Raw genomic sequence first — 12,729 nt, forward strand, 5'->3', positions numbered from 1 at the left:
GTCCTCCTCCCACGGGGGAAAGCAGGGAGAAGGGGGCGGGGCTCCTGCTGCTTTGACAAAATGAGCTTTTGAGCATGTCAAGTCTGCTTTCTCTCAACTCTCCCCAAAACACTGAGGACTGGTGGGTCACTGTGGAAATAGGATTCTGGGCTCGATAGATTGGCCTTTTGGCTTCATCCGGCTACACAGCTCTTCTTGTGACCTCTCTGGAGAAAATAATAATACTGCAAAATGAAGACTAGGAACTGAGTTGTAGGTCGGTGGCCAGAATCTCAACCCCAGTTCCTCCCTGTAGCTGCAAGATGGAGCAGCCTCTCAGGGTCGGTGTAAGGAGGATTACAGTGGGCATTTGTTTGACGCTGGACTTTTGGCTTGACCTAGCTGGTGTTATTAGGTTCTAGGTGTGTTGGGTTGAAATAAACGCCAGACGAATGACAAGTGTCATATGGGAGGCATCTCTCGAGCATGTCTTGGGGAGTCCCTTTTATTGAATATTACAGCATTGCCACATATGTGCTTGTTGCTGATTGGTTAACACAAATACAATGCAAGGGTTACATATAGACATTAATCATCAATAGATTAAAGGTTGGGAAAGGGAACACAGAATTGGACAGGTATGAAAACCTCCTTATTAAACTATTACTAATGATTGATATAACAAAACTTAAAAGAGCATAACTATCGCATTCCGTAGATGTGGTCAACCATACATTAAGAACAGGTCAGGGTACGATGTTTCATGAACTCAATGTGAACTAAACATTCTAGGGTGGGTGAGGAAGGAATGCTTCAGCTTAGAGCGGTTTGCCAGAGTCATGTGCAGAAGCAAAACTTCCCATCATAGGTGGTGTGAGATTAGAGGTGGGAGGGCACTTGTGAGCAGGGCTTTTTAGTGGTGGCACCCTGGTGATGAAAGAGAATAACTGGATGCTTAGCGCTAAAGCACTGGGCTGCTCTCAGGGCCTTCAGATCAAAGCCCCATCTCTGCCACAGACTCTCTGTTCAGCCTTGGCCCAACCAGAGTCGGTTTCCTGGGGTTAGAAGAAGCTCACGCTTGTGTGTTCATACCTCGATCTCGCACCCCTCAAGAGCAATGTCTGAATGTGTGCACCTTAATCTTCTTGCTGCCCCAGCCCTCTGGGGCCCACATCCTAGCAGTAGTTGTGGCTACTTAACACTCCTTAGGCATGCCACTGGTGCATTTACACAATCACACCAGTTCCTGCATTGCAGAGGGTTGGACTGGATGACCCTTTAGGTTCCCTCCACCTCTACGATTCTACACAGAGGGGGACATACACTCAGTCGGAGCAGGAATTGTGAGATAGCTGGTAAAAGAGACGGGAGGAAAGCTTTTTTTTTTTTTTTGTATTTGATCTTGATCTTTATTATTTATTATGTTCCATTATATCCTGCCTTCTTCCCAGATTGCGACTCAAGGCGGCTTACACAAATTTAAACAACGGGGGGGGGGGATACAAAAAGCTAAAAGCACGTAGGTAATTGTTTAAAAAGGGACGCGGGTGGCGCTGTGGGTAAAAGCCTCAGCGCCTAGGGCTTGCCGATTGAAAGGTCAGCGGTTCAAGTCCCCGCGGCGGGGTGCGCTCCTGTTGCTCGGTCCCAGTGCCTGCCAACCTAGCAGTTCGAAAGCACCCCTGGGTGCAAGTAGATAAATAGGGACGCTTACTGGCGGGAAGGTAAATGGCGTTCCTTGTCACGCTGGCCACGTGACCCGGTGTCTCCGGGCAGCGCTAGCCCCCAGCCTCTTAAGTGAGATGGGCGCACAACCCTAGAGTCTGTCAAGACTGGCCCGTACGGGCAAGGGTACCTTTACCTTTACCTTAATTGTTTAAAAGTAATTAAACTCTAATGCAGTGTTTCCCAACCACTGTTCCGCGGGACACTAGTGTGCCGCGAGATGTTGCCTGGTGTGCCGCGGGAAAAATTAAAAAATTGAAAGATTTTTTTTTTTAAGTCAAATTTTTTATTGGGGTGCCGTCACTAGATGACCCCTGGGGTTCCCTCCCTCCCTCCCGCTCTGCGCCTCCCTCCTCCTCCTCCTCCTCCGGGGAGGCCCTTCCTGGCTCTCGGCCAAGGCTTGGCGGCTGCCACTCACTCACTCGCTCGCCCACCCGTCCCTCCATCCCTGCACCCGGCCTCTCCCCCTCCGTCCCCGGCGCGGGGGCTGCCGGGATCCGTAGTCCCCTCGCCCTTGGGCTCCGCGCCCGTGCGGGGTGCGCAAACTACGTTTCCCAGCGTGGCCTGGCGGGCCTGGCGTTTTGTTTGAAGCGCTCTTCTCCCGGCCATGGAATGAGCGCAGCGGCGGCGGCCGGGCGGGCAGGGGCTCTTCTGCGCAGACCCCGCGCAGCCTGCCTGCGCCCCCCGGAGATCGGGCGGCAGGATGGAGCCCGGGGATCCCCGCGGAGGCGGAGCGGCAGAGGCGGAGGCTGCCCCCCAGGTAGGGCTGCGTCGGGGGTTTTTTATTTTTGCAATGCTGCATCCGCGCCAGAGGGGACGCATCGGACCGCGGGGAGACCCCTTGGCGTGCGTGCAAGGCAATGCATGCGTGCAGGCGTTGCATGGAGTGCAGTGCAATGCAATGGCAACGCGGCGCCCTGCATGCATGCATGCAACTTCCACCGGCGCTCCGGACTTGGCAGGTGAGGGGGGGCCCCAGTGGGCGGCAGAGAGAGCCGGGAGGGCGAAGGGGAGCCGGGGGGGAGCAGCGCTGCTCCCCGAGCCGAGCCCGGGGGGAAACTTCGGCGTCGTTGCGCCGGGTGTTGGAAGCGGAGGCTGGCGGGGGCCCCTCACCTGCAAAACCTGGTCGCCTCTCATATATTTTGTGCATTGCATTCATCGCCCGCTTTCTCCTCCAAGGAGCTCCCGGGGGCGCGCGTGGTTCTCCCCGTGTTATCCTCGCAACAACAGCCCTGCGAGGTGGGTCAGGCGAGTGGCCCAAGGGAGCACCCAGGGATTGTCCTGGCCAGGTGGGGTGATTTGAACCCTGCTCTCTGCCCGATCTTCGTCCTCATTTAGCCCCCACATGTGCATGACTGTGCATGACTGAGGTTTTCCCCCCTCGTCTTGGCTATGGTGTGAGTCTGTGCTGTTAATTAATGGGGTTCTGCCTTCGGAGAAGATGAGCCAGCCCTCAAGGAGGTGATTATGTAATTTGCTAGCAATTCATGTCCCTCCCGGCGTGACGCTGCGCGCTGACGTCACGGGGCTGTAATGGTGGTGTGCCTCGAGATTTTTTTCATGAAACAAGTGTGCCTTTGCCCAAAAAAGGTTGGGAAACACTGCTCTAATGCAATGTAGAAAGCAAATCTATTAAAATACAGCTAATAAAAACAGCTCACAAAATGTATATTCTGCTTACTAGAACAAAAGGCCTCTCAGAGGTTTTCAACGCAGCTTAAAATAGTCATTTAAAATACCTTTTAAAAAAACACATTAAAAGCAAGTTACATTAAATTTTTTACAAACAAAACCAATGTTTTGTTGTTGTTTTTTTGGGGGGGAAACCCCTCATAGCAGTTAAAATTCAAATGTACACTTTCCTGTGGTGATCTTGGGGCCTGAATGGGCCAGACAAGCCTGGGGTAAACAGTCTCCACTGAAAAGTCTTGGACTTGAGCTGATCTTCCCTGAAGATTCCCATCATCGCCCGATGCTCTGCGGGTGCTCAGCTCTTGCGAGAGCGCCTCCTGCTGGTTAAGAGCAATGTCAGAAGCTGTGGTGGCTGGCTAGGTGAAAGCGAGGGATCCAACCAGGGGGTGGCACCAGATTAACATAGTAAAATGATAAATAAATAAATAAACAAATAAGTAATAAGATCGTCTCCAGGTATTTGCAGAAAATTCTCTTTAAACATCAATGATGGTATTCTACTAAGTATTGAACTTTGCTGGTCTCGGCTTTTAATTTGACTGTGGACTTTTAAAAAGTGGGGTTTTAAAAATTGGGTGCTTTTTCTTTCTTGTAACCTTTTTTCTAAAAAAAAAATAGAAAAAGTGGAAAAATTAAGAATAATAATGGGTGATCTCCAATTAAGTTGTACTCAGAGCAGATTCACTGGAATTAACAACATGATGAACTTAGGTCTTTTAATTTGAATGGGTTTACTCTGAGTAGAACTTAGTAGGTTACAACTTCATAATAGTAATAGTATTACTATAAAATTACTAATAATATAGTCGGTCAATGAGCAATTAACACACAGATTCAATTCACACATGTATAGTGGGAATAACTGCATTGCCCACTTCGCAGGGTTGTTGTGAGAAAAAAGCACAGATTGTGAAGCCTGGGGTTTAGGAGAACGCTTTCCCCACCTGCCAGGCCACCTAAGTGCTTCCATCGTTTTGCCACGGAAAGTGTAGGGGAAATGCAGCTGCGGGGCCTTTTTGGTGGTGACCCCATCTCTTTCCAGGAACCTGGCAAATGGAGACTGTGATTCCTGCACTGCAGGGGTTGGACTAGATAACTCTATGGGTCCCAGCTCTACAATTCATTGATTCTAAGGCGTTCCCCTTAAATGTTACCAGTAGTTTGGGCTGAATCTCTGTTAGCTTTGCTCTGTTCCTTTAGTATGGGGAAACAATTTTTTTTCAGTCCGAGGGCCACATTCCCCTCTGGGCAACCTCCCGAGGGCCACCTGCCAGTGGTGGGTGTGGCCAGAGGAAAAATGGGTGGAGCAGCAAAGGCAAAATTTACCTTTGTATAGTAGGCTAGTGTCTACACACCCACAGACAGTCCCCCATCCAGACAAAAAGAGAGTAAGAACAGAATTCAAGGATGCATCCCAGCCAGGCAAAAGCGGGTCCACTGAGGGGCTTGGGTTGGGGAGCACTCTGAGGGCCACACATAAAGGCCTGGAGGGCCACATTCAGCCATCGGGCATAAGGTTCACCACCCCTGTTCTAGTGCATTGACCGGTGTTGTTCAAAACTGGCATCTTTTTAAACGTTGTGCTTTAGTTATTGCCATCTTATAATTACAGGGCCTCTACAATGCAGGGATCACACTTAAAGCATCCATGACAGACGGCCATCCAGCCTCTGCTGAAAAACCTCCAAGGAAGGAGAAGTCCTCCACCTTTCAAAGTTCAACTGTCTCTCAGCTCTAGAACGGCCACTGCTATTTTTCTATAAAAAAAGAGAACTCACCATGAATGCCATTCTGGCAATGATGCCCACCTGAGAGGAGCCGGAACTCAGTTCCGAGGAGTCCTGGTTGGGAAAAAAGCCCTGGGAACAGAGTTATTTTTAAGTTGTTAAGACCTGCGGGGGAATTTCATCATTTTGAACCTGGAGATGCAGGGCCAACATTGCAGGGTCAGAGATGCAGTGCTTCGAAGGGCCGTGCATAGGAGAGGCGGCCATGGCCTCTGGGCAAGGGTCCTTAGGGTTGTGTCTGATGACATCACAGTCCAGCAGGGTGACATCACAGCTTTGTGATCTTGCCAGGACCCTGCCGAGCTGAGGAAACGGAGGGGCCCCTGAAGATGCTCCCAGAACAACCAGGCGCTTTATGGAGGGCCAAAGATCACCTGTGCTTAGCACTGCCGGCAGGGCTCGTGCCCCGACGGCGGAGGACCAGGGGAAGCCAGCGGCGCCATGGGCTCCAATGAGAAGGGGCCGCCCACCAGGATGGTCCTACCTGTTCCAGCCAACGTAGCCCACGAGCCCCGCCAGGGCGCTCCCCGGCGAAGCAGAGAGACCCGGGGGAACACGTCCCCTCGGCGAGAAGGAGCCTCCGGCACCCAGTCCCATCGAGGGAGCAGCCCTCAGAGAGCCAGTGAGCTTCTGAGAAGCTCCTCGCCCCCCAGAGGGAGTGATGCAGGCCAGAGCTCCTCCCCTCGGCGAGGAAGTGAACTGTCCCAGAATGCATTGCCCCAGAGGGGGAGCGTCAGCGAGGCTCCCCAAAGACTGTCCGTTCCGCCGGCTGCCTCTTCACGGAAGGGAAGCGAGGTCTCCCAGGGCACCCTTTCTCAGAGGGGGGCCGAGGAACCCCGAAGGCCGTCTGTTCCAAGAGGGTCAAACTACCTCCTTCCGGGCCCTTCTCTGCGGAAAGGGAGTGGGGTCTCTGAGAATTCGTTCTACCAACAACCGGGTGACCTTCCACAGAACAATTCTCCCCACAGAGGAAGTGACGCTTTCTGGAGCAGGACCTCCTCACCAAAAGGGGGCGAACTCCCAGCTGGGACCTCATCCCGCCGAGGGAGTGAGCTCTCCCAGGGACCTGCCTTGAGGTCAGGGTGTCAGGAAGAAAACGAGCTCTCCTTCGGGGGTCCTCCGCAGAGAGGGAGGACGTCCATCCGGAACATCTCCCCTCAGCCGGTGGTGGACTACCGGTGCGGCAAGTGTTCCATCCAGCCGGGGCAGCTCACCATGACGAACAGTCAGATGCTGATGGCGATGCAACAGAGCCTCAATTCTCAACGGGAGGAAATCTACCAGAGGTCCCGGGCTGCATCCAGAATAGGGAGAACCCAAGTAGACAACAGATGCACCCCCATCTCCCCAAATCCGAGTGACTTGCCCCAGGTGACAACCCAGAGCTATCTGAGGCCTATGGCAAGCCCCAAGGAGGATTCTGCACAAGTAAATCCCCCAAGGAGGGAATCCTTTCAGGTGCCCAAGGCGTTTCCTCAGCTGGCACTGGAATTGGGACCACAGGACACCTGCCAGCCACCTCGGAAACTCATCCGCAAACACGTCCCCAACCCCAAGGATGAGTGGACCCAGACGGAGCCGGCCTACAAGGTCTCTGTTTTCCCAAAGAGCGACTCTCCTCAAGCAGAGGTGTGGTTGGCCCTTCCTCTCCCCACAGAGGCTGAAGCAAGGAGGAGCTCTCTTGAACCGCACTCTGAACCCACCCGCCGGAAGAGCTCTCCTCCCAGGGAGCCAGATACGAGGCGGGCCACCCCTGAACCGCCCCCTGAACCCACCCGCCGAAGGAGCTCTCTTCCCAGGGAGCCAGACATGAGGTGGGCCACCCCTGAACCACCCCCTGAACCCACCCGCCGGAAGAGCTCTCCTCCCAGGGAGCCAGACACGAGGCGGGCCACCCCTGAACCGCCCCCTGAACCCACCCGCCGAAGGAGCTCTCCTCCCAGGGAGCCAGACATGAGGCGGGCCACCCTTGAACCGCCCCCTGAACCCACCCGCCGAAGGAGCTCTCCTCCCAGGGAGCCAGACGCAAGGCGAGGCACCCATGAGCCCCCTCAAGAACCCACCCGCCGGAAGAGCTCTCCTCCCAGGGAGCCAGATCCGAGGCGGGGCACACTTGAACCACCCCCTGAACTCACCCGCCGAAGGAGCTCTCCTCCCAGGGAGCCAGACGTGAAGCGGACCTCCCTCCAGGCAAGGTCTGAACCAACCCAGGGCATTTACAGGCCTTCCCTCCACCCTGTGTATGAATCTGAGTATCGCTGCCCAATCCACCAGGAGATGGAGGATGCTTGGAAGCGGGCTCTCTCCCTGGGGCATGAGCCACTTAGCCAGCAACCCCTTTCCACCGCCGAACAGAGAAAAAGTTCCCTCCAAGCCCGGCTCGAACCGGCTCCAAGGGGATCCGTCCCTCAGGAGCCTGAGGCAAGAAGGGTCTCCTTGCTGAAAGGTGTCGAAGCCAAGAGGACCCCCCTCCAAACAGTCCCCAAATCCACCATTCGTGTGCCCCCCTGGCCTGACTCTCTGCCGCAAGAATTCCAGCCTGTCTACAGACCTGCTTCTCATCCAGAGAGCGAATCTGAGTACAGGTGCCCTTTTCATAAAGAAATGGAGGCAGCCCTCAGCCGGTCCGCCCCTCCAGGGACTGATATTCCACACAGGGGCTCCCTCGTCAGGGAGACCCCACCGCACGGGAGCCTTGGGCCGGCTTGGGCCCAGTCAGAGCCTGGCCTCAATGCCCATCAGCTTCCGAGAGGTTCTCTTCAGCCCACCAGTGCCACCATAGCAAGACCCAGGCCCCTGTCGGATCCAGAGGCCACCGTGAACTGGGGACTCTTGCCTCCAAGGCCCTTAAGCAAGTTTGGGCCTCAGTCAACTTGGTGGCCTTTGCTCCAGCCAGGCCAAAGCCCTCCCACCCCGGATGTGATGGACAGGCACCTCAGCCTACCAGCTCCAGACTTCGGAGAGAAGCATTCCAGCTTAGCTCTGGATTTGAGGGAGAAGCCCTGCAGCCTGCCAGCTCCAGATTTGAGGGAGAAGCCTCGCTCCAGCTTAGCTCCGGACTTGAGGGAGATGTTAAGCAGCCCGCCGGCTCCAGACCCAGCAAAGGTTTTTCCTGGGGAGTTGGAGGAAGCCTTGGGTTTGCCGCAGGATGCCATTTCCACCTCGAGCCAAGACCTGCCAAGACAGACAGCGCGTTTTGAAGAGCCGCCTGCCCACCTGGACCAGAGGCCGCAGTGTGTGGGCCCCAGCAGTGAGGCCGATGACCTCATCAACCTGCGGCGAGGGAAGGACCCCCTGAGGTTTAGTGCTTTCTTTGTGGGTATGTTGCAGGAGTCTGCTGGGCTGCATCTCGTGCCACCAGGCTGGGCCCCTCCTTGAGGAGGGCAGAGGAGGCTGCGCTCATCAGAGGCAAGGTGGATTTGCAGATATGAAATAAAAAGCCCCACCCCACCCCATTAGTTTAAAAATATATATTAAAACATGAAGTCAGCTTTGGCTGTGATCCCTGCATTATAAGGGGTTGGACTAAAGGACCCTTTGTGTCCCTGCCAGTTCTGCAAATCTATGATTACCTGTTTGCATGTGGAAGGTCCTGCGTTCCATTCCTGGTGTCCCCGGTTAGGTAGGTTTCTTTGCCTGAAACTCTGAAGAGGTGGTGCTGCTGCCAGTCAGAGTGGCCAGTGCTGAGCTAGGCAGGGCTGGACACAGTAGTGCAGTCATCAGACCCGGTGAGGGCTGGTCCAATACATTTTGCCACCTGAGGCAAAGGACAAGATGATACCCGCCCCCATTCGACATACAGAATCTGACTGGACTCACAAATGACTCTTATTTCGGCAACATCCCCAACTGCGCCTGAGGCAGGAGGGCAGCTTAGGGGGTGCAGAGTAAAGGTTACAGGACTGCTGTTTGCCACTCTTACGGCCCCTGCCGCCCGAGGCTGCTGCCTCACTCTGAAGAAGGATCCCACTGCCTGTCCAGTTGAGTTCCATCCATGAGTTTGGAGGTTGGCACCACCTTCTCCCCACTCAGGCTCCTCTGGGAAGAAGGCAGAGTATAAATTCAGTCAACAGAAGGCCTTCGCTCAGCCCTGTGTGGAAAAATGGCTTCCCAAGGTCACTGTCTCAACCTGCCTTGTGGTAGGGCTGGCTCTCAGTCCAGTTCCTGTTCAGCTAAACGCAAGGCAGAAAAAAAATACTGAAATATCCTTTTCAGTCTCTCTCATTCCACGTTTTCACAGTTTGCATTAAAAAAAAAAAAATCCCCATGAAAATTCACCAGCATTTTTACTGTGATTTCCTCCCAACATACACCTTTTCGCATTTAATATTGCATAATATACTCATTTTGGCAAAACAGCTTCCCCATATCAAATGCATTTCTTGATGTCATTGTGCCGGACACATGCCTTTTAATGCACGCTTTACTGCACCAAGTACATGCACTTCTGCACATGTCGCTTGGATGGAGAAATGCATTGCAAATTTCGGAGAAATGCGAATTTTGTAAGATGAACTGTGTTTTGGGAGGCATGTTGATTTGGGAAGTGCGAATCAGGTGGTTCCGCCTTAAAATGAGGAAAGGATGGCATTTCTCCACCTCTCCCAAGCACGGCTCCTACATACGGCACTCACTCAGGTCAGCAGAGACAGGGTCACGGTGCAGCGTAACATTAACTGGAGATGCCCTTAGGTATTGAACTGAGGACCTTCTGCATGCCAAGCAGGTTGCTTTGCCACCAGTAGCAGCCCATTGGGAATGGTTGTGTATATGTGTGTAAGGCACGGAGTCTGACACTAGGGGGCGCCAGAGGCAATGGCAGGTGGGGCCAACGCATCCTTGTTTGGAGGGGGCCTGGAAGAGACAAGAGGGGAAGATTACTGTTGTTGCTGTTGCTGCTTTTATTACTTATTTTGTAAAAACAAAATGAAACCCTCAAGTCAGTTTACAAGGAGAATACAGTGGTACCTTGGTTCTCAAACTTAATCCGTTCCAGAAGTCCGTTCCAAAACCAAAGCGTTCCAAAACCAAGGCACACTTTCCGATAGAAAGTAATGCAAAATGGATTAATCCATTCCAGATTTAAAAAAACAACACCTAAAACAGCAATTTAACATGAATTTTTACTATCTAATGAGACCATTGATCCATAAAATGAAAACAATAAACAATGTACTGCAGTCACACAATCAATCAATCAATCAGTAGCTGAACTGGGTTCCACACAGTCACAAAAAATAGCCACAAAAAAGAGCTGCAAAAATAAAAACAAAAAACGCTGAGACAGACCTTGGCGTAACACTCAAAACAGAAGTGTGGCACTCCAATCAAAACGAAGCACATTTGGCTTCCAAAAAAAGTTTGCAAATCGGAACACTTACTTCTGGGTTTGCAGTGTTTGGGTTCCAAGTTGTTTGAGTACCAAGGCGTTTCAGAACCAAGGGACCACTGTAAAGCAATAAAATTATCAGCGAAACCAACTCTTTAAAACATTTTAAAAGAATCAAAACCAGCAATAAACCAAAAACAGATCAAAACGTCTGTCAGCATTCTACCTGCCTGGGTAGGCTTGCCTAGACTAAAACGCTTTTAGCTGGCACCAAAAAGAGGAGAGTACTGGCGCCCCCTGATGTCAGAAGGCAGGGAGTTCCAGAAAATAGACGCTGCCCCGCTAAAAGGTCAATTTCCCTACATCCCACCAGCCCCAGGGGCCAGCATGCCCAAAGTTTGGGGATGAGTTGGGGTCTGACAATATCTTGGGAAACCCCCACATATATCCCTCTCCCAAACCCTCATGCAAGCTGCTGGCTCTGTTTGCTTGTAGCAGGGCTGGATCCGAGCTAAAACAAGGCCCTGATGCTCGGCTTTCGAGGGGCAGAACAGCTTGCGGGAGACGCAAGACCCCCAAGGTCGCCACTGGGAAAAGCGTGGGGTCTGTGCCACCTTCCCTGCCACCACTGTGGGCTCGGCTTCGCCAGAGTGCCTCCCCTCCCCAGGCAGGGAGGTGGTGCAGACACCAGCCTCTGACTCCTTCTTCTCCTCCTGAGTTCAGGAGCCTGGCCAATAAAAATAATCCCGCAAGCAGGATCCCCAGGCTGGCTGGCTAGCTTCCCTCCTGCCTCTCAGATGCTGCACTGCAGCTCCTAATGCTTCTTTCCCTCTTCCTCTGTTCTAGATGTCTCGGACGAGATGCACACGGACGTTCTCTGGTGGCTGAAAGGTGGGTGTTTTTGGAGCGCAATCCCAGGGGGCGAGAGGGAAGGGAAAGAAAGCAGAGTTCCTGTTTTTGATTTGTCATTGTGTGTCTGTGCTGAAATGGCTCTGTGGCCTTTCCTGAAATTGTCCCTTCCTGGGATCCTTTTCCTGCAAGCCTTGAGGATGTAGGACCAGGGCCAAATTGGGGTGTGTGTTCGGTGTCACAGATCAACAAAAACTTGCTGCTCCTTCCAGCAAGACGTTGTCCATTTTCTAGTTATTCCACTCCCTGCTGCTTGACTAGCAATTGGGAATCTTAAGTCGTGCCGTGATCCTGACTTAGGAGTAAACCCCACTGGACACAGCAGGGCTTCTGAGTAAAATGTACATCGAGACTGCGCCATTGGCATCATAGAGAACCAGTGCAGCATGGTGCTTAGAACGTCCGTCTAGGGCCTGGGCAAGACTGGGGTTCGAATCCTCACCTGTCGGTGAAACTCACTAGGTGACCTTGGGCCCATCACTGGCTCTCCGCCAAATCTACCTCACTGGGTTGTTGTGAGGATAAAATGAGAAGGGGGAGACCATGTGCACACCGCCTTGAACTCCTCAGAGGAAAAAGGTGGGAAATAAACAATAAAAAATTGCTATCAGAAGAGAAGCATGTCCCATTACACAGCAGCCGAATCAATACAGTGGTACCTCGGGTTACAGACGCTTCAGGTTACGTAGGCTTCAGGTTACATACTCCGCTAACCCAGAAATAGTGCTTCAGGTTAAGAACTTTGCTTCAGGATGAGAAGAGAAATTGTGCTCCGGTGGTGTGGCAGCAGCAGGAGGCCCCATTAGCTAAAGTGGTGCTTCAGGTTAAGAACAGTTTCAAGTTAAGTACGGGCCTCCAGAACAAATTAAGTACTTAACCCGAGGTACCACTGTATTCTATAGAAGATACCTTAAATTCTTCATTAACAGCAGAGGACTTACCAAAGAGTTGCCAAACCTTTTTGAGGTTCTTCATTATATCTGATGCACCCCCCTTTGCAGGCCTTGGCTGTAGACCTTTTTTCTTTGTTTCTGTTAGCCTGTGCAAAGTCATGGTTTCTTTCCCGTCCCTTTCATTTTTAGTGGCAAATGTTCTTTGATGTTCATGCACATTTATTTCTTTCCACCTTTTTCTCTGAGACGCTCAAGGCAGCATGCACATGGGTCTCCCTCTTCTTCAATTAATGCCAACAACAACCCTGTGAGGTAGGCGAAGTCGACCACAAAACTCACTGGGTGGTGAACTTGGGGGCCAGCCACTGCCTCACAGGGTTGTTGTGGGGATTAAGTGGGAGGAGAAGGGAGAACCATT

General features: G+C 52.4%; 1 protein-coding gene across 1 annotated transcript; it reads left to right on the plus strand.

Moving 5' to 3' along the window:
• Window positions 1-5,621: 5,621 nt before the first annotated feature.
• LOC144325711 (uncharacterized) lies at window positions 5,622-8,558 on the plus strand. Its single transcript, XM_077919821.1, has one exon. The coding sequence runs from the start codon at window positions 5,622-5,624 to the stop codon at window positions 8,556-8,558; it is 2,937 nt and encodes a 978-aa protein (XP_077775947.1).
• The last annotated feature ends 4,171 nt before the right edge of the window (window positions 8,559-12,729 follow it).

This window comes from Podarcis muralis, chromosome 15, assembly GCF_964188315.1.
Source record: "Podarcis muralis chromosome 15, rPodMur119.hap1.1, whole genome shotgun sequence".
Lineage (NCBI taxonomy): Eukaryota > Metazoa > Chordata > Lepidosauria > Squamata > Lacertidae > Podarcis > Podarcis muralis.